This window comes from Solea senegalensis, linkage group LG13 (genome assembly GCF_019176455.1).
Source record: "Solea senegalensis isolate Sse05_10M linkage group LG13, IFAPA_SoseM_1, whole genome shotgun sequence".
NCBI lineage: Eukaryota > Metazoa > Chordata > Actinopteri > Pleuronectiformes > Soleidae > Solea > Solea senegalensis.
The window spans coordinates 11,043,424-11,065,880 of record NC_058033.1 but is presented as its reverse complement, the minus strand read 5'-3'; the positions used below and the strand labels follow the sequence as shown (position 1 = coordinate 11,065,880).

At 42.2% G+C, this 22,457-nt stretch overlaps 1 protein-coding gene across 2 annotated transcripts; it reads left to right on the top strand.

Annotated features, from left to right (window-relative positions):
• The first annotated feature begins 7,268 nt into the window (after window positions 1-7,268).
• LOC122779231 (pannexin-3-like) lies at window positions 7,269-15,556 on the top strand. 2 transcript variants are annotated; one of them, XM_044041397.1, is made up of 6 exons: window positions 7,348-7,407; window positions 7,480-7,672; window positions 12,218-12,360; window positions 12,590-12,804; window positions 13,663-14,414; window positions 14,812-15,556. In XM_044041397.1, exons 2-6 carry the CDS (start codon window positions 7,489-7,491, stop codon window positions 14,868-14,870), a joined length of 1,353 nt encoding a protein of 450 aa, XP_043897332.1. In that variant the 5' UTR covers window positions 7,348-7,407; window positions 7,480-7,488; the 3' UTR covers window positions 14,871-15,556. The 2 variants fall into 2 exon arrangements, with proteins under 2 accessions (XP_043897333.1, XP_043897332.1); XM_044041398.1 differs by having other exon boundaries at window positions 7,269-7,407; window positions 13,663-14,873.
• Window positions 15,557-22,457: the final 6,901 nt, after the last annotated feature.

Sequence of the window (22,457 nt, the reverse complement as noted above, 5' to 3'; positions counted from 1 at the left end):
TAAATAGATAGATTATTGAGCGCCAATGAAAAACCTTTTGCGAAATCCTAAATGTTGATGTGCTACCAAAGATTATCCCTTACAAATCATAAACCATCAAGTCTTCCATGTCCCTCTCCACATTTTATGTAAGCAGTGACGTTGTTAGAGTAGTGTAGCTCCTTAAGTTAGTTGCAGTCACATTTCTTAGCTACTGAGTGTCCCAAGTTCAAATTCAAAGTTATTCACTGCAGCAGAGCTTGTGCACTGCAGTGATATTACTACACACTTATGACTTATAAGGTAATATGGAATTTCTTTTGGATGTTAATATGCAAATGCAATATGGATGGACTAGAGGAGTAAATAAAATCTTGGTTAGTGATTTTCATGGGGGGGGAAAAAGCTCTGTGGTGCAGGTGAGTGAATAAATAGAAGCAAAAGAGAAAAGCATGGAGGAGAGAAAGGGTGCTGTGATAGGAAAAAAGCAATTACAGGCAGATTTGTCAAAAGCTGTAACTTAAGATACAAAAGACAAACAATAACAGGTCTAATCCTACCTAAAATTACTCCAAGGCCATTTGAATTAAAATGACTTGCATGAATATGGCGGCACATCCTCGTGAACACTGGCACAACACGGATGCTGGATAGAAAGTCTGGGGGAAATGTTGTAATAGGTGATAAATTATAGAAAAGATCAATGAAAAGCTTTGGCGCAAGTCTCTGAACTCTACTGTAGGCATGAAAACTATTTCAAAAAGATATGTCCTCGTTTGCTGCTTATAAAATGGTGGTAGAGAGCGCAAACACGTCAGTCCTTCCACAGGTGTTCAGTTGGGTTGAGATCTGGTGACGATAAAAGCCAAAGCACATGATTTGCATCATTTTAAAAATTATCAAACCATTCATTGATCCTTTGTGCCCCATGGAAGGGGACATTTTTGTCCTGTCTCTCTTATTGTTCTGTTTTTTTCCCTTGAATTTGTCAGTAATCAATACAGACAAACACTGAAAATGAACACCTTATTCTTTGTCACTGGAGACAGGCTTAATAATACATTTCGTCAGTTACAAACACAAAATGACAGCCGTCTCAAGCCGCAGTCTGACGCCACACTTACTCTGTTCGCACTGCGAGAGTCAATAACTACTCAAGATGATCATAATTCATGGGGAACCTCATAAATCTAACACAGCCACCTGCAAGATGCCAAGATGGCAAGAAGCTTTACATTCAAAGTTTAGCCTCCATATTGCACACAGTTCATCGCTTTGCAACACACTGCCACTGGTAAATGAATGCAATATCTGTTAAACAATATGTATGGCAATCCAAGATGAGATATTTAAAAAAAAACAAAAAACAAGCTCTTACATTAATGCTGGATCCATAAATTGACTGAGCATTACATCATTCTGTCAGTGACCCTCTTTTCTACACCTTCCCCTCCATTCATCCCTTTCACTTAAGAGCATTTTCAGCATGCCCCAAAGGACCTTTGCAACTGTGACATGACTACAATGTTGCTTCAAGGATGCTCTCTGTTGTCCATGAGGATGTTTCTTTTGAAAGAAGGCAGTTGGCCTCCATCAGTCACACATATGTTGTTTGTAATGATGTCTTTGTAATGCTGGTTAGCACTGAGTGCTGTGGTCAGCAGTGTCCCACAGGGTTAGCAATGGGAGGTCGATCATTTCCTGTTCCCGCTCAACTGAGCCAGAGGTAAGAGGAATGTACAAATTAGCGCATGAATGGGAAACACAACCACAGCAGAGCTGATCAGACAATGAGTTATCCTTCATTTTCACTGTTTTACTTCCATCTGCTGTGCCTTTTTGTTTTGTCCTGTTCAGCATGAAACTGCTAATCATGCAGAGGAGAGACATAGGAGTTATGTGAACATCCACATACAGCATAATGTAATACAGTTGGACACACCTTGGTAGATATATACTGTAGGCATGACAAAAGGATTGACTGATAGGTGATTGATTTAAGGAAGGAGCAACTGATAAGTCTCACAGAGAGAACAGCTGAAGAAGAAATGTTTGGTCATCAGTTACACTGGATTAGGAAATCCCACACCCATGTAGGAACAAAGGATAATCTATGGATCTCCACCCTTCTGGTCTGCTAAACTTCAGAGAAGGTCCATCTGCTCCATCAGCTGCCTCACCCATACCATACATCACCACCCTCCAGGCAATTACACCACCAGAGTTGAATAAGAAGCAAGAAAAGAAAACAAAAAAAGGCAAATTAACAAAGTCCAGCTGCATTGTTAAATATTCTCACAGTGACAATTCATAATGCTAATAATAATAATAATAATAATAATGAATTGTAGCCATTAAGGGGGCATTTAGCTCTAAGAGTCTAATCAAGAAATAATTGGGCAGTAAATGCTATATGAGCAGGAAGGAGTTAGAATATCATAATAATCTGACACTGTAAAATCTACAAAATTAGACCAACTAACTAACAAACCATTTTACAGTTCACCAAACATGCCATTTGAAGTACTTTTTTTCTGCTGTGAGTCATCTGTAGAAAATAATAGAAACATAACATACAGTAACTCTTAACAAAAGGCTGCTATCAACTGAATTTAAATGGTATTCAGCTCAGACCACAGAGCAGAAAGCCCCAGATTCAGACTGAGTCAACTTTCCTGAAAAATGCACATAATATTGCAACTGGCACCACTCCATAATGAGGGTATTTCCAACTATGGACCATGCACATACAACCAAATGTGGCACTGTATCAGCACAAGTCAAATAACATTAAATAATGTCTCCATATAAGTGAATGAGCAGTGTCAAAATGAAACACTTTAGCTAGAATGATACAAACAAACACAGTACTTATTCAAATAAACCACACACTGCCAATATCATTACTGACTGGTGTGAGTGTAGTGATGTGGCCCAAATACAACATATGCTATATTAATCCCTGGCACATTCATTTGCGTAGGATTACATTTAGGATTTTGAGCGTATTGAACTTGAAATTCTGCAAACCTACAGTATGTTAATATCACATGTACAAATGACGGCGAGGCTTTTAAGTGGAGAGTGAATAGACTGTGGGAGGTCAAAACAAGTGCATCTTGTGGCTGATGTAATGAAGTTGAAATGCCTTTTGATGGCAAAACATTATTCCTCCCGGCACAAGCAGAAGATGAGTCAGCACGAACAGAACACAAGTCTTTGTTGTATTATTTAACAAAAAAGAGCATATAATTTGCCAGCTGTGGATTCTCTGAAGGTTCTATCCTCATGCCAGCAAACCTGAAAACACTTATGTGAGACAGAGTTGGCAAAGTATTGATCTGTTCACCTTGATAACATTTGAAAGTAATTTAAAAAAAAAAAAAAAATGTGGATGTGGGCATTTTGGTTCAAAACCCCAATGGGCCTGTGTTATGTTTATAAAAAAATTGAAAACCATGTTGAACCTGCAAAGACTGTGAATTAGCTCTCTGTTACATTTCTCTGTGGATACTGCAAAGCAGCAAAAGCTAAATAGGCAAATTAATAACAAGCCACTTACAAAAATAAGGGCTGTCACTTTTTAGCACCTATTGAAGACCTTAGAATCCAGCAGAGAGCGCATATAAGCTTTCCTATATCATGTGACAGTGTTAGCCACAGCAGCGGCAGCATCTTGGAGATGCAAGCCCACAAGAATCAAACCGAACACTGCCGAAGTTTAGATCAATTAAAAATCCTGAAAACGTGCTGGTTCTAATGATTCAGTTACACTGTCGTGTGTGTGTTGTGTGTAAAAGTAAGACAGCAAAGGGGTCTTTGAATGAATTATAACGAATAACGAATTATAGGTCATCCTAACTTCGTTTAAGCATGATTTTTGGAAAAAGTGACAGTAAGGAAGAACGTTTCATTTAAGTTACATTATTAATCAATCTGATCGTGCCTTTGGACAAGAAACTTTGAATTTTAATTGGGAAGATTCTGAGTGCAATTTTAGCTTTCACCTGCACGATCATTTATATTTCATGAGCCTCTAATTGACTCCACATCAAATGTGTCTTCCGGCATGCAAATGCTGCAGAGAGACACAAACACATACACACAGGAGTAGGAATGCATGAATCACCGCAGCACATGCTATTGATCCATACTGATTGAAAAACAACTAATGAACATTTGCCAACGCGCCACACAATGCATCAGTGTGTTCCAGTGGATAATTGATCTTGTGGATTGACAAGCAAAAAAAATAAAAATAGGAGGCTTGTGGACACTGGAGTCTAGTCAGGGGGGATCCATAGATTTATTGATCCTGACTCTGGATAAGACATACAAGAGTAATGATGCCCTGTACGCTTTAGCTGAGATGGCATGAATCCTGGGACACTGAGTGTGGTAAGACAGGGAGTTCAGGACTGGGCCACAAAGTTGAGAAGCCTATTTGTGTCGTCCTCACTTGAGGCCAATATGTCATTAATATTGAACACTGTTGGCATCCAGCGAGAACCTGTACACCCTCTCAAGAAGGCTCCCTGCCTTTTGATCAGACACACTGTATGTATTTTCACTGTGTAAGCGTTCATTAACAAGTATGAACGCTTGAGCTAAATTAATGACCTCTGCACACCACACAAATGTAATTTCAGTGAGGAAAATCTAAAAATAAAAAATAAGCATCTTTACCTTACTATTCCACAGCACTTGGCGCTCCCCAGCTCCAGCCCTAAAGGCCAGTAGAGTTATCCTCTGTTCCCTCTAAAGTACACTTTGTCCCAGTTTCCTCACCAGATGGGCACACTTTTTAACTACTGAAGCTTCTTTGCGATGATTATTATGGGCAAAGCAAAAAAGGAGTGCAACGGAAGTTTGCTGCATCCTCTCTCATTCTGTTTATGTGTACACCTCAAAGGGCAGCATCTAACATGGAAGACAATCAGCGCTAATTGTTTGTGGTATTAAGGATCAAGGTGAGAGAAGGCGGCAAAATTGACAAATTCACTTGGTAAGCTCAAAGACCTTGATGTGACTGTAATGAAGGCTTTACGGGTCCTGCGTATCTCAACATCAGCGACGAGACAAGTGACTCGTCAATCTGTCTGAATTGATCTCCTCGTTCTGTAATCCCTGCGAAGGTCACATTCAACAGTGGTCGGTAACCTTCCCAGAAAAAAACTGTACCTGCACGATCAGCGACGCTGCAGTGCTATGTACGTTCGCATGTAATCTATATTTCGTTTGCCGTGACGTGCCCTTTGTCTTTGTGTGTGCGCATGAGTCATTCAAAGGTCACGGTGCAAAGCAGAGGGAACACAAGGAAATCATCAGTAGAGATCAATACAGTATAACCCTAACGAGTAACTGGGGTAATGGATGTCATATTGAAATAGCAGCTGATTGTGGAGAGAAATGAAATCAAACAGCCTGTTATTTATCCCCGCAAGCTGTGAACTCCTGTTGGTTCCGTCATTGAGTCTAAGTAGAATTATTGTACATTTACAGACAGAGCAAATCATTCAAAACATTTACTTCTGCTCCAGCTATGCAATTTGTCGAATATGTTATATTAATGTGAGGCGTCATAAAATTGAATAATACATGTGTTTATTACGGTGATATAAAAGTGTGCATGAATATACTATAATATTACTCATTATTCCAGTAGGAAATCAGTGCTTCTATGTATGTGTGCCCACTCTCCAAGTTCCCTGACTTGCATTCTTGCAGAGACTCACCACTTTTCAATTACCAAAGGGTATTACGCTGCATTGAATCATTTCATTCTCCTGATGTGCCCGTCTGTGAGTCGAGAACAAGCTAGTCAACAGCATTTGGAGACACGCTTGAAAAAGGGCTAACCACAGTGCTGCAGCTCCATGTGGAGTACGCAGTTGTGCGATATCTAAGCTCAACAGTAAACACCGGCATTTCTCCACTAAACCGTCAACATCTCCTCTGGAAGGGCAGATCAAAGACGCATGCACTCAAACTCTTATGGTGGGAGTCGGCATCACAATCCTCTCTAATTATTCCATACTGGACGGTAGAGCAGGTCAGATGGGCAGAGCAGTCGGTGAACTCACCTGAGCGGCAACAACGCCAGCTGGAGAGGCGGCGGAGGGATAAAATGTAAATATGATAATCTATTCCATGCGTTAGCTTCGGTAGGAGTTTCTAATTTATCACGGGACGGCACCGGCTACAGCAGGAGGACTGCTCATGAATCATTCACCAATGTTTTCTATTGTAGTTCACCTCAGGCCAGCAAGGGGTTCAAGGTCCAACGAGCACAGGATTGTAGAACGCAAGGATAGGACAAATGCAGTCAATGTGTGCGTATGTGAACACGTGGAAGTACGACATAGGTGCAAATCAAGAAGCTCAATGCAACGAGTGTCTGTTCATCGAATAACTGTCCAACCTGTGTGCATTGCCCTAAGAAATGCAAGAGATATTCTGTTATTATATTGTTTTTTTTTTAGCAATTGTTGCACTGTGCAGAACACGGAGTGCAGTGTGGCTGCCTGTAAAAGCAGGGTTTGAATCATTTAAGGCAACTCAAATGACGCGGCTGAGGCTGGCGAACACAGTCGCGGTTAGAATGTCACGGCTTTAGCTGTGATGTGTGATTCTGTGTCTTTTCCCGTCCCTGTGCCCTGTGTGTCTCCTCCTCTTCCTCCTCCTCCTCCTTCTGTCTCAGTGTGTTTCACTCTGCTCCCTTAAAACCCTGGTTCTCCTCCAGGCGTCACATGATAACTCTGCCAGTCACTTGGTGTTGTGATAGTTCAAGTCAAAGAGTCTTTTTTGAGCTTTTGATTCTCTCCCCTTCATTTCTCTGTGTTCCTGTCTCCTTTTGGGGGCCTATAAAATTGATGATACGCATGGTTTTTGTAGAGATTGATTTTCATTTTCCCGATGCCCCTTTTGTTTTATGTGATCTGTAACACTGATAAACTTGACGACATAAGTGTATAGCTCTTCTCGATGTTCTATATGCTTACAAGGCTCAGAAACATGGTGAGCAGTGAAGTTAAAAAATAGCTCTGGAATAACAGAGGCTAAAAAAGCCACTGGCATTGGTCCGTTTGTTTGAAGTGGGCCACAACCGCCGAGCTTCACCGTGTACATACACCAGAGAAACACACACACACACACACACACGCCCAAAACTGCATGGCCTAGGGTTGAGCACTGGAGGTCTGCTGCATCCAGTGCCATCTGGGCGCCTACATGGTCCCAGATGTCTTCTCTGTAATTACAGCGAGACCTGGCTCGGGCCTGGTCCAGCCCAGATCCAACCTCTCATTTGCAGAGGCCCTCCCTGAATACATAAAGCGCTTTCCAACACCACGCAGACCTTTACTGGAACTCTTCTGGATCGGAGACATATTTCAACCGGTGTCATCAGTAGAAGCTGGAAGATTTAAGGTAAATAGACCTTTTGGAGTAGAATGTTATTATATCTTGGGTTTCCAATAAAATTCGTTTATCCCTGGGCAGGTTTTCAAAATGTCAATTGCCCGAGCGGCGGCCAAGGCCATGCTATCTGATGCCCTGCTGCAGGACAGCCCTGGGATAAACCGGATGAGCCACCTGGAGCTGGAGCTTCCCCTGGACAAGGTCATCAAATATGTCTCCGTCGGCCTTCCGCTGTTGCTGGTGTGCATGGCGTTTGCCCGCGAGATCTCGTTGGGTGAGCAACTCTCTCTCAAAAAAAAAGAAAACGTGAAAACAAAACAAAAAAAAAACGGCGTGGAGTGTATCGGTTTTATCCTGGCTTTGGTCCATAATTATCCTCCCCGTACTCGACGGCTTGTTTGTGCTCCTTTTGTGTCCTCGAATTACTTGCTATTCATTTGAGTTCGGCTCGCGACGGGGAGAGATTTCACAACAAACACAGCAGATACACAAACACATGTCACCGCTTTGATTCAAAATGGACTCAGAGGTTGAGACAAAATCAAAGCTCTCTTGTTCCCGAAATAAAAAAACAACAACTGTGCTGCAGAACTACTGAAGGAAAACCATACTGCTACTAATAATAGTAATAATTACATGTAATATCATAATAAATAGCAATAAAACTATTTTGAAGTATTAAAATGACTTCAATCAACAACTGTAAAGACTATATAGGGGCTCAGTGGTAGAGCGAGTTGTCCTGCAATACCAAGGTTGTGGGTTTGATTCCCTGACACCTGTGCCGTGTATATGGGTATGAAAGATGAGGATGAAAGGGTGAATGGCACATTGTTCTGTATACAACTCTGCAAACTTTCAGTAACAAGCTGTCCTCCTATCGCAGATTCAAATAAAGGGAGAAAAAAAAGTCAGCAGCAGCACAAGTCGATGCTAAGGAGGCCGACTCCTTTGACTTTAAACTACATGTCATCCCTCCAGAGCTGGTCTGCAATCAGCCTCATGCTCCTGATGCTAATTGCTACGGGATTGAGAGCAGCGCTCACTAACGCTGGCATGCTGTAATTACAAAGAGAAGTTCCTCCGTGGCGGCTCCCCTCTATTCCAGTCAAATGAGAGGATATGTTGATTAACCAGAAGGGGGGGGGAGGGGGCGTCGAACATGACGCGGTGCTGAGATACGCAGCTCAACTGATGGAACTTGGCTGCGTCTCTGCTGCCGGGCCGTCAGATGCACAACAGAGCTTGATTGCGCTGCTGTCTGGAGTCTGGATTCCTCGCACCTGGACTCTCAGCCAAGATTTGCACAAATGAGAAGATGATCTGCCAGTGTTGACTGGGGAGTGCGAGCAGGAGACAGCAGAAGCAGCGGCACAAATATTAGCCCCCGCGTTGCCAGATAGCTCACAGGGGTCGGACAATGGGAAGGGAGAATGTTTCACACGATTTTAATGAAATGTATGTGGTTTTTTTTCTAATATAGGGATGACTTGTTAACACATTCGCCTACACATGCTCGCACAAGCAAACTGGAAAAATAGATTTCCATAGTTAGCTGCATGAGAACACGGCGCGCTGTCAGTTATTATTATCACTCCCAGCACCCGTCATAATATGAAGCTCGGCAAGCGTAGCTCCTGTTATTGTGGTGCGCAGCAAAAAGGGAAGATCAAAGTGTTGGGAAGAACTAAAAAAGCTCAAGGCCATTCTTTTCGCCAGCATGGGGCCTTTAATGGTTTGTGAATCCCTGACAACGATGAGGTCAGAGAACGTCAGAGACGCCTGTTTCAGTAGGAGGCTGCCTATACTGGAATATAGGATCATGAGCCATGACTATGTGTTGTCAGCAGTGTATTTGACTCAGTCATATGATGTGTTGCCATAATTTCCTGGCTATGAATGTAGTTAAAGCCGTCTTTATTTTGAATTTCTTCAGACTTCCCTCTGACGCTATGCCTCCAGAGCACAGGAAACACGCAACAAACACGGATTTGGGAGCACCTTCCGGTTACGCTAACTTTTTTGAATACTTGATCCCGAAAAACAACAAATACTATGAAAAAATCACGTCTTTCCACCTTTTCTGCCATAACGTTGCTGCAACGCTCTCGTTGGATTTATTGACCGTTGATTATGATCAGATGGCGTTTTCACAGGCACATTGAATTTTTATTTTATTTCACCGTGACAGTGCATTAATTAATTGGTAACAATAGAGGTGCGAAGAGGATTGTAAGAAATACAGTAAAAAAAAAAATACTCCTACCCCATCTTTAAGTTTATTGAAGCATAAAATGTGCCTTATGGCAAAGAAAAGCTGGTGTTTTTCCACAAGGCTTTGCAACATCATCTCCATAGATAAAAACACCATCATCTACAGTGCTCAGCGTAAATGAGTACACCCCCTTTGAGAAGTACCATTTTAAACAATATGTCAATGAACACAAAAACTATTTTCAATATGTTGAATATATATAAGTTTATATAACATCTGTTAAACTTATAACATGAAAGTAAGGTCAATAACATAACTTAGATTACACATTTTTCAATTTTACTGAAATAAAGGCCATGCAAAAATGAGTACACCCCACAACAAAAACTACTAAATCTAGTACTTTGTATGGCCTCCATGATTTTTAATGACGGCACCAAGTCTTCTAGGCATGGAATGAACAAGTTGGAAACGTTTTGCTACATCAATCTTTTTCCATTCAAGAATTAGCTCTTTCAGAGACTGGATGCTCGATGGAGAGTAATCCTCAACTCTTCAGAATTCCCCATAGGTGTTCAATTGGGTTCAGATCAGGAGACATACTTGGCCACTGAATCACTTTTCACCTGTTCTTCTTCAGAAATCCAACAGTGGCCTTAGATGTGTGTTTAGGATCATTGTCATGTTGGAAAAGTGCACGACGACCAAAGACACGGAGTGATGGCAGCATCTTTTCTTTCAGTATAAAGCAAAACATCTGTGAATACATGATGCCATCAATGAAATGCAGCTCCCCGACACCAGCAGCACTCATGCAGCCCCACATAAGGACACTGCCACCACCATGTTTCACTGTAGGCACCATGCATTTTTCTTTGAATTTCTCACCTTTGCGTTTTGAAGCCATCAGTTCCCAAAACATTTATCTTGGTCTCATCACTCCAAAGTCCAGAGTCCCAGTAGTCTTCATCTTTGTCAGCATGGGCCCTGGCAAACTCTAGGCGGGCTTTTATGTGCCTGGGCTTTAGGAGAGGCTTCGGTTGGGACAGCTCCCATGCATGCCATTCCTCTGCAGTGTATGCCATATTGTGTCACGGGAAATAGTCACCCCAGTTTGGCTTTCTACTTCCTTGGATAACTGCAGTGAACTTGAATGCCGATTTTCTTTGACCCTTCTCATCAGGAGACGCTCCTGTCCAGGCGTTAACTTCTGTGGATGACCTGGACGTCTCTGTGAGACGGTTGCAGTTCCATCTTTTTTAAATTTTTGTACCACTTTTGCTACAGTATTCTGACTGATAAGTAAAGCTTTGCTGATCTTCTTGTAGCCTTCACCTTTGCGGTGTAAAGAAATTATTTTCTTTCTCAGGTCTTGAGACATTTCTCTTCCATGTGGTGCCATTGCTAACAACATGAAATGGAAAGGGGTTTATAGTCAACTGTCTGCTGGACATCTGTGTGATGAATAATGAGACTCACCTGTGGTTGATTATTGTTAAATTGGACATTTGTAGTCTAAGATTTAGCCTTGCTCCAGAGACTTTCAGTGGGGTGTACTCATTTCTGCATCACCCCAATTTGAGTAAAACTATAAATTTTGTTCTCTAAGTTATATTATTAACCTTACTTTTATGTTATAAGTTAAACAGATGTTAAAAAAACTTAGTCTTGTCAACATTTTGGAAATTGTTTTTGTTTTCATTGAGATATTGTTTAAAATGGTACTTTTCGCAGGGGGTGTACTCATTTACGCTGAGCACTGTATATTAATAACACATGGTGCTTGTTGAATTATGTACACTTAGAAATGTTCATGTGGATTGCTCCGTTGGCAGATAATGTTTCTCGCCATGTTTAAGATGTTGAGGTTAAGAGTCACATATGACCTCACCAGCAAATACACACACACACACACACAGAGGGACCATGTAATGGTTGGCTATAATAAGGTGTGCTATAAAAATGTAACACGTAAATTAGTGGCTGTATGTTTCTAGTTATAGAGACAGAACGGCAGATGTGGAGGGCACAGAAAACAAGCGCCATGTTCCTCCTTGAGGCCGTGCAGTAGGTGGGGCACACCCTTGGCGTGTTCCCTCCCTCCAGGCTCTGTGTTTTAGGGTGGAGAACCCTCGGGAAATGACAGATGGGTGCAAGTGGTCACGCTGTATGTGGTAATATCAAGGTGAACTAAATATAAGGTGCAGGAGGCCCAGTTTGGGAGTTGTTTTTTTTTTTTTAAATGCCAGGCTGCCATTTTGGAAACACATGATTTCAACAGTGAAAGTCTGTAGCGCTGAGAGAGGAAAAGACATGAATGTGATTTGCTGTGGTTTTGACTGAAATTTCTGGCTTCAAATTAAGGTTATAAGGGAAATTTTGGGGCGGTGGGGATAATCTGGTTGGTTGTCATGAAATCTGAGCGCTCTTTAAGAGTCTGGGATGGTCAAGATGAGGCTAATTAAGGGGCAAGTCAACCCATGTGTGCATGTGTCGTGTCCAGTGCTTAAAGGCCGACGAAGTGGGATCAGATCGGCTGCAGATCCCGGTTTGCCGATGTGAGCAGGCGGTGTTACAGATCAGTATTTGTTTTTTTCTCTGCAGGGCCTCAGATCAGCTGCTTCCCTCCCAGCAACTTCACCATCAAGCAAGCCAGCTATGTAGACACGTACTGCTGGGACTCTCTCATGCACCACGAGTTCGACAGCGAGGGGAACTTCGAGGAGCGCTCCCTCTGGGTTCACAAAGTAAGCGGAGCCTTGATCAGGCCTTTTTTTTTTAAACGTGGTATATGCCGTAGAAGATTTACTGCTCCGGATGAATCGTGAAATATTTCCATAGCCTGTCATTTTTTTTAGAGGCTTTATTCAATAAGAAGTAGAGGATCTGATTTGTTGCCTCTCCACTCCTTTTGTCTTTTTGTTCTCTCCAATTACGTCTCCTCTCCATCACCCTTTCCCCTCATTGTGCTACCAGATGTTCCCTTACTCTCTTCTGGCCATGGCAGTGCTGATGTACCTGCCAGCTCTGATTTGGCGCCAGCTCGTCATGCCCACACTGGGCTCAGACCTGCTCTTCGTAATTGATGAACTAGACAAGTCATACAACCGCTCGATCCGACTGGCCCAGAACATTTTAGACATGCGGCAGAACACCCAGAACCCGCTCACGTTCCAGGCTGAGCTGCAGAGGTAAGAGGCCCGTGACAGTTGGGCTTGCGGCATGAATATTAATCTGCTCGTTTCTGCGAATCGCTCCCCAATTAAATGCTACATATTGAACAGTTTTTAGGATCATCTTGCAGAACCTGGTCACACTCGAACATGAACATGCTAATTCCCATAGAGAAAGTGGGTCATTTAAAACAATCTGTCAGTGAGAGACATTATCTAAAGATCACAGAAGTGATCTCAGGCTGTCAGTTTTTTTGTTTTTTTATGTGGTCTGGAGGAGAGAGAAATCATAGACTGTGAACCAGAGGATTGTTGTGGCTGCTGTGGTGGCAGAGCAGAGTGGCTAAAAGTAGACAAGGCAAGGCAGCTTTATTTCTATAGCACATTTTATACACAAAGGCAACTCACTGTGCTTTACATGAAACAAACATTAAACAGTAAGAATTGGAGAAATGAAAAAGAAAAACAGTAAAAACAATTGAATAAAAACAATTTAGAAATAGAAATAAAAACAATTTAAAAAATAAAAATAATTTAGAAATAAAAATAAAAACAATTTATAAAATAAAAACAAAAACAATTGAATAAAAACAATTTAGTAATACAAATAAAAACAATTTAGAAAATAAAAATAAAAATAATTTAGAAATAAAAATAAAAAAATACAAAAAAATAGAAAAGGAGAAAAAAAAGTTAAATATAAGGTTGCAGCATAAAATAATGATTTGCTTCAAAATCATAAAAAGGACATACAGTGCAAATGAAAGATTAAAATTGAAAGTAAAAGTAGACGTTTGGTTGGGAGATCTGTCATACTGAAAATATGTTGCATTAACATGAAGGAGAACATGTGCTAAGTTCCACGTCTCATTGCAGGGCCAAGAAGAAGCGCTACTTTGAGTACCCTCTGCTGGAGAGATACATGCAGTGCAAACAGAACTCCTACTTCCTCGTTAGCATGCTGTTCCTGCGCGGCTTCCTCCTCCTCACCTTCATGACGACGGCGTGCCTCTACCTGGCCTACTTCCACCTCTCGGCCTTTGTGCAGGACGAGTTCAGCTGCTTCGTCCGCACGGGCATGCTGCGCGACCAGAACTGGGTCCCGGAGCTGGTTCAGTGTAAAATGATCGGCCAGTTGGTCTTTCAGGTGATCAGTGTGGCCAACGGTGCCATCTACATCCTGCTGGCTCCCATTGTTCTCTTCAGTCTGATCCGGCTCTTCGTTTGGGACACCACGTTCATCACCGTCTATGAGATCCTTCCAGCTCTGGACCTCACCAACCGCCGCAGGCTGGGCTGCCCACTGAACGACCTCAACGTCCTCCTGCTGTTTCTGCGCGCCAACGTGACCCACTTGAAGTCCTACGGGAAAGTGAGGGCACTGTGCTCGCTGGCGCCGCCACAGGTCGGCAACGGCAACGCGGGGCAGGGCTTGAACGCGATGCTGAGCCAAGAGGAGATGGAGGAGCGCGAGGAGGCTGCGAGGGAGCTGGCAGAGGAGGTGGAGGAGGCCAAGGAGGAAGGGAAGCTCAACTTGGTGGATATCATGACTATTCTGGGCGCAGCGCAGGGGAGAGTGGTAAACTGCGGCGAGAAGAGGCCTCTAGTGGAGGAGGATATGACTCTGGGTACCGTAACACTTATCTACACACTCAAACGTATTCTCCTAGCAGCTATTTTTGTCTTCATTATTTGGGATGTACAAAAAATTATTAAGTGACTTACAGACGACAGGTTATGAATAGCAAGTGGTTTAACTCTAACTGAAAAAGTGAATGATTCCATTTTCCAAGTGGAGTCAAGGACACTGTTTGAGAAACATGTACTCATAGAATCCAAGTATAAATGCTCTCATGCGTCTTCTTTATTCATCCTTTGCTTTTTTTTCCCCCCTCCTTTTTCAAATCAAACTGAGTCAACTATATTTCTAAAAGAGTCTTTTTTTTTTTAAATCACTGGCAAATGTGGAAGAGATAGATTTGTGGTACTTCCGAGCCCTAACTGCCCCTCTTTGTCTCTTTACAGAGCCAAACCACCACGGGTACCATGAGTTGAAGGAGACAGCACCGTTTAGTCATTACTAGGCCTCCTATGGACTGAATCAATGTGATAACAAAGGGGCGGGGGGATGGTTGGCACACTCTCGACAGTAGATTTTCAAGAGTACTGTACTCACTTAGGCTGTGGACACCAATCATAGATTTACGCTGTGTGAAGACAAAAAAAAACTCTTTTAGAATCACAGGGACATTTGTTGTGGCTGGAAACTTCCGAGGATTTGGATTTTGCCACTGGTCATTTTGACAGCTTATTTTAAGAAACCAGGAAGTAAGTGTCATGTCATGATTATATATATTTATATAACACTTTTTTTTCTTAAAATGTTTGTAAAGCACACTGAGATCACTTTACATCCACCCAGGACTGTATTTGTGAGCTGGACAACTGTTTTCATTTTTCTGAACATGGGAATTGTCATTATCAACTCATCGTTTGTTGTTGTTTGTTGAGAGCAAACCATTTTAGTAGCAACCATGCATTCCACTGTCAGAAACTGTCTGCAACTTATTTAATGAACTTTAATAAGAAGGTAAGCTAAGTTACCTCCCGTTCCTTCTTCCTAAGTTGCTGATTCTTGTAATTTGTGTACTCGTTTTCCTTCTTTTCTTCCTTTCTTATCATGTACTCGGCAAAAAAAAAAGATGGAGTTAATCTTTCTGTGAATTCTATTCAATGTATTTAATGCTCTGAATAAACAAACCCGATGTTACCACCGCCGTGTCCTTTTCGTCACAACAACACGACACGACAGGCAGAATTTCTGTCTGACAAACAAGCCTCCAGCGCTATGTGCCAGGAAGTCACGATGAAGTACCCGTTTAAAGGACAGTAAAGTACCACTTGTCTTTTCAGTGCCTTTATTTTTAGAACATGTAATTTCAGAGCCGAGAGGACCAAACTGTGCGGTCATTTCGGAGACTGGTGTACAAAAGGGTAGACACCACATGGACGTAATTCTCTTCATCATTTTGGTTGTTTATTAGGATGTTTTTTTTCGCTCACCTTGACTTTCAAACGAAAAGGCATCGCGGTCGGAAGTATCGCCCGCATCTGTGCCACACTTTCTCTTTTTTGTTTTGTATTCCAGATATAAATACACCAAGCAGGTGAATGATACAGGAGCCAATCGATAACAGCATCTTTCAAAGCCACCCGACGGCAATAGGAGAGCAGCATTTACTGGAAACACAACTGGAGACAACTGCTGCCTCCCTCGCGCTTGTATGCGCGGCACCAGTCTTGGCAGAAGAGCCGACAGCTGTGTCACCAAGTGTGACGACTCTTCCCGAATAAGCCAAGAATGTGTACAGTACCTAAAGCATGCAATTATTCGGATGCATTCAAAAAGACACAAAGGCGGCCTAGTTAGCAGGCCCGCTGGTGTGCAACGGCGAAGCGGCGCACATTTAAGACTTGTAATGAAGCGCTTGCAAAAGCGGGGGAAGGTGTGTATCTTTTGCAGGAGTTGATGTTTTGACTCAAAAAAAACCTTGTTAACGAACTGCGTCTCAGGCCGGTGACCACTTTAAAGTCGAGGTAGAGGTGTCAGATGTTGTTTTTATTCTAAAGCTTCAAACAACCTCTGATGGTTTTTCCTCTTCACTTGAGCCCACATGCTCTCATCCACCTGACACACACAGCAAAGTAAGCAGTCGTCCTTCTTGGCTGCAGCCTCCCGCCTCAGGCCACTTGAGGGCATCATCGAGTCGCGTTGAAACAAGGCCGGCCCGCCAGCCCGCCCGCCCGCCTTTGTCTTGACGGCAGTGTATTAATTTAGAGCTGCATCACAAGTGGGGTCACCGTTGGTATTTATAAATCCCTGTAATCAACACAAAAGGGAACGTGGTCTCATTCAAATCGGCCCTTATCAGGTGTTCACCAGGTCCAGAGTCTGTAGAGAGCCTGTGTGCTGCAGCCAATTTCCCAGTGCCAGTCTGTGTGAGGAGGCTACTGCTATTCCTGCTGCTGCTGTGATTGGAGTGCTGCCTTTTTGTTTTTTTAAATGGAGGAACTGCTGTGATCTTCATTGATTTGGACTGCATGTCAGCAGGAGTAAAAAAAAAAACAACCCCGTCGTCTGTTCTTGCACTTCAATCTCGGACTTGATATTTAGATTGAGAAAACTCCAAACTACAGAGTTTGTCATCACACGCAGGTGCTTGTGTAACGTTTACGCAGCGGACAGCACCGCGCGCGACCTAATTCTGCGTCGTGAAGCCATAGCTGGGAGCAGATAGACCTCCTTCACACAGCAGCCATTTTTGAAAGGTCACAGCGGGAAAACCACAGCTGTAAATGATCAAACTCGCGATGGCCGAGTTCCATTTAGCTCCCTCGGTTTCGGGACGCAGGCTGGTTCTCTGTCGTGCCGCTTCAACGTACACGAACCGATCAGTGCCACCTGTTCTTTTCCCAAAAAAGCTGCTGTTTAATCAATTCCATTTTTCATAATAATTATTATAATAATAATAGAAGCTTTGCCTGATAGGGCTACTGTTGCAGACATAATGAATTGATTGTCAGTCCAGAAGAGGGAAAAATACAAGAAACCACATCAAAAATGACAAAGTTGGACAAAAAAAAATGATGACAACTACATCTACAATTTGGCTAAAGAGAAAGAACTCATTTTCCTGATTAATAAAATGTCCATGTCTCAAGCCTTCAGAATGAATGGGGAAAACTCCACTCAGGCTGCTAAGAATTGTGGGTATGCAATTAACCGATTACTTTGTGTGTTGCTTGTTTATTTCAGCAACGCACTTAATAATACTCGTATGAATCCGAGGTTTCTTGGAGCCCAAGGTTTGATTTGGTTTTATTGTGGTTTGTTTTCATGTGAGACCATAAGAGACGATCCTGTTACCACACAAGGCCACTCGTCCCATTTTCTGTACCGTCTTCCATCGTCGCCATGAACTTAACTTCAAGCTGTGCAGCAGTTACAGGAAAGTTGGAACCAAAGTGACAAACGCTGCTATCGCCGACTTGTGCATGTGCGAGCGACAGATGGTGAGTAAAACTTTAAAATCCTTCTCTGACTTTTGTGCGCACGTTGTAGAATTCCACTGATCAATTTGAACGTTAACAGGCGGGTAGTAATAAATGCTTGTTTATTGTCACCCACCAACAGGGTCTTTGAAGTAGAGAATAAAATCTTACACAGAGATAATCTGAAAGTAATTTATAAAAGCTCGTACAATAACCCGAGAAAGATGTGGTTTATTAAATTTCTAGTGAGACACAAAAAACAACAACCTGATTGGTTATGAGACACACACACCTGGGACTGATCAGTCCTGACGAGGAGCTTCCTATATAGGGATTATGGCCTAAACATCCGATAATCCCGGTAATCCCCAATAAATATGGTAAATAATCTTTGTTTTTCCGTTTTAAAATATGCAGTCAAATTATAATTTAATTGTGATAAATTGATTAAAAAAAGAGCAGTTGACTAATGTATTACCTGTAATGCTGATAAATGTGATTAAAATCCTGCCTGGATTATGGTCCGACTCAAATCTTAGTAACAGATTGGGCTTAATATTTTTTGTTTATCTCCTGACCTATTGTTAAACCTACAGTGGGTGATTATTGTTTTTGTTGATGTTATTATTCCGTCTTTATTTCGTCTTTGTGAACAGGAATGATAAACACACGTGTGTCTTTTATCTGAGAAGTGGCTCATGCCACGCGATAATCTCAGATCTGACAGAGGGAGAATTTTGGGGGAACTTTTTGTGGACACTTCTTTGTGCTTTCAGTCGTACTCTAACCTGTTTGCAGCCGTCTTGCTTTACTCGCGCACTGTTGTCGTTGCCGCCTCCTGTTTCTTGTTGCCGGGTCACATGAGAAAATGTGAGAAATCTGTGGGGCTAGTGGATTTAGCATTGTGTTTGTATTTCAAAGTTACATACTGCAGTTTTAACATCACTCGTCAATGGTTCGCAACCCACATCTAATCTAGTGTGGAGAACCTTTAGGAACGTTTGCCATGTTGTCCTGTGTTTTTAAAACACCATCTATACGATATATTTTGTGTATTCTTTTTATTTTTTTGGATAATTGCAAAAGGCATTTTGACTCTTTTTGAGCAGGAAGATCCCGGGTTTGCGACAAGGCTCTTTCTGCATGGAGTTTGCATGTTTATTTATTTATTTATATGTTTATTTCGCCCCATGTCAGCTGGGATTGGCACCAGCACCCACCCCCGTGACCCTCATGTGGAGGATAAAGCGGTAGAAGATGGATGGATGGATGGATGGAAGTTCTAGGCTGGATTGAAGATCTATGACTTTTTCCCTTTTTAATTGCATACGTTTTGTGCACTACTTCAACCAAGCCATTACCACCTGACTGCTAAAGCACTCGCGTCTATCCCAGTTGCAGAACACAAGGATAAGCAAGGATATAACTGCACTGTGCGAAGTGAGCTTTCACACGGTGACAGCATGCAAAACGGGAATCCGATGGGGAAACCGTTAAGCGTGGCTGACGTGACCTTCCGTTCGGCGCGCCATTGATCCACCGCGGCTCCCGTGGCCGTGCAGTAAAAGATGGAGCCTTAAATGAAAGCCGATATCCACAGTGTGCAGAAAACACACGCTCGGGCAGTTTTGTGCTGTTGGAGCTAATTAGGAGAAAGTTGGCTCAAAAAGAAAAGTGGTCGTCGTTGACCACGCCCCCCCCTCTCACCACGGAGAGCTCACACCATGTTTCAATCACAGGTTTGTGTCTTAACTTCCTTTCCCTCTGGTGGTGGTGGACTGGTGTCCAGTGTGGCCAAACTGCCGTCAGAGTGCTGGCTCATCAGGTTGCACTATGCAAATACTCCAAATGAGTTTAATCTCTACTAATTCCCCTACTAATGCAGATTCATACGTACAGGCCTGCAGATTATTTTACATATTTACTCGTATGAATGAGCACTCACGGATTAAGATGCAGCAACAGATCTTTCCACAGACACACGTCGTTAAACGAAGCACTTGCTTGAGTTTAAGAAACTGGTGTAAGTGTGACATCCAGTGGCAGTGAATAGGGTCTCGTCTCTGGGTTCCTGAGAGCTGCTACTCAATGGTGTCTCCTGTATTGCAGTTTTACAGTTACAGTTTGTTTTGTTGTCTCTGGCCCCTGCGATGGACTGGCAACCTGTCCAGGGTGTGTACCCTGGACACACCCTGGACTCCATATGGAGGATAGCGCGGTAAACAGTGAATGGATGAATGATATTGTGTAGTTTTTGTGCACTTACTGTGAGGATGGCTCAGTTGGGAGTCCAATCCGTCAGTTCATCGCCTATAGCATGGCGTGGTGTGTCACGGTTAGGAACTTTATTGGCACGCCAGGTTTGCTGTTGTGGTTTGAACGGCTGCAGAAGATTTAGTGCGATTGTGTGTGTATTCCACCTGTACCATAAATATCACAGCTGCCTGTGTCCTGCTGCTGAGTGAAGGCTTCATGTTGACTGATGACTTCTTTAAGAAAGAAAGAGAGAGAGAGAGAGGGAGAGCAAAGGAAAAGACAGATGTAAAGGTGCCAAGTGTTGGCCCATCTGCGAGGATTTTCGACAGTGTTTTTCAGGTATAGGCGCAGAATGCGTCATTTTTGAAAGCGACGGTTATAATTCAAAGGGTAAATACAACCTGGCTGCACACAGTTGTGTTAGCGGGGGTTTATGAGTGTATTGATATTGAATGGTTTTGAGCAGTGATGCTGCTGGTGGTTCAGAAGGCTAAAGGTTCTATGTCACTTTTAGTTGTTTGTTTTCATTCCGTTTCTCTCAGTGTTCGGGTCCCGCTTGGTGCACCTGCGTAATTATTCATGGATAATCTGAAAACCTCTCAACAATTACTACCACCTCTACAACTGTGTGTGTGTGGATATTAATGCCAGCGTTTTTGAGAGCGAGAGAGAGAGATTTTTCACAAAATGAACATTAGCCTACTTTAATTATTTAAACACATGACAAGTAATTCCTTGAATCGCACATGTATGGTAATTAATTTCAGTTGTGACATGTAATATTGTCTTTTGTCTGCCGCGTTCTTTTTTTTTTGCTCTTCTCACAGGTTTTTGTTCATTATACGCTTCACTTCCTCACATCTTTCTTCGTTGCTGCTGTTGTCTGGCGGTGAAATACATTAAGTAACTTGTGACTTGGCCAAATGAGATCAATAAAGCCAGGATTGACAATGTCACTGGCTTTCTCAATCCTCCGCTTTTTTCATGATTAGAACAAGATTTCCAATTTGTTTAAGCTTCTTAAATGTGAGTATCTACTTCATTTCTTTGCTCTGGATGACAAAGAAATCGGTTTGACGCTGATCAACAATTTTTAAGGTTTTCTGATATTAATTGAGAAAATAATCAACAGATTAAACAATTAGGAAAATAATCGCTAGTTGCAGCTCTACTCAGCCGCTTTGTTAATTTCACTGTCGATTTTACAAAAAAGTCGTCCAGAAACTTGCATCATGTTCCATTTAGTTCAGTTTCAGGTTTAATTTACTGTAAATAGCACACGGCAATGTGTTTTAGAAGCCAAAGAGGCAGCGTTACACAACGTATTAATAATGATGAACAATATTTACATTGTGAGATTACGGTTTGGAGTCTACCGCGAGGCCGTTTCAGAGTGTACACTTGAGAGTATAATTAACCAAATGTGAGAAGCCACTAAAATATTCAAGACCTTCCAAATGCATTCGGCATGAGGTGATAAAAGGAGTCATTGATTCAGATTGCAAAAGCACAATGTTAAAAAAATAATAATAATTACATTTAGAAACATTTCCCTGACACAAAAACTGAAGATGGAAGCTGAAATGGAAATGATTATTACTCACAAATGCCTTACAGTATAAACCCTCATTATACTTGAGTGGGCTTTTGTGATATGCACAAAATAAAACTTATATGTCTATAGTATACATCTATTATTGTATGGTATTCTTAGAAGGGTCACTCATAGATAATCCATTCTCTAGCCCTGTTACCCTAACTTAAAACTGGATTTAACCCTCAAAAAAACCCTTAACAGTTGTGAAGACCAGCCACACAAACGTCCACAGTTTTATCACTTTATCCTCACGTAAGCTTGTTCGTTTGAATCTACATCTGTGCGTCATGACAATTTGCAAAGTCGATTTCCGTGGGAGAGAACTCAAACTTCCTCAGAGAGGAAAAGAGAAAGCTTTGATGGTCAGGTGTGTCCTTTTTAAACCAAATTCTACAGTCTATGTGACATGAAAGGAACGTTTGGGAGAGATTCTTTAATTTGTCTTTTATACAGTCATTCCTGTTGCTGTAGTGACGGAAGGCAGAGAAGGGCGCACAAAGGACGGAGAATAAAAGAGGCAATCATGCAACTACTTGGACACCGAGCCCTGAGCAATTCTTGTGTTTTACGTAATTTAAATCATTTCTGAACAAATCAGGTCAGACTGACAAACATGAGTCAGTCCTTGGATTGTCAGGGATCGATTGAAAACCTCCAGAAAGAGCTAACCGACCTCCAAGGTGCCATTTTAGATGTATTCTCTAGAACAGGAAGGGTGCGTTTTCCCTCCTGGAAGTTTCCAGATAGACTCTCTTGTGACCTGGAC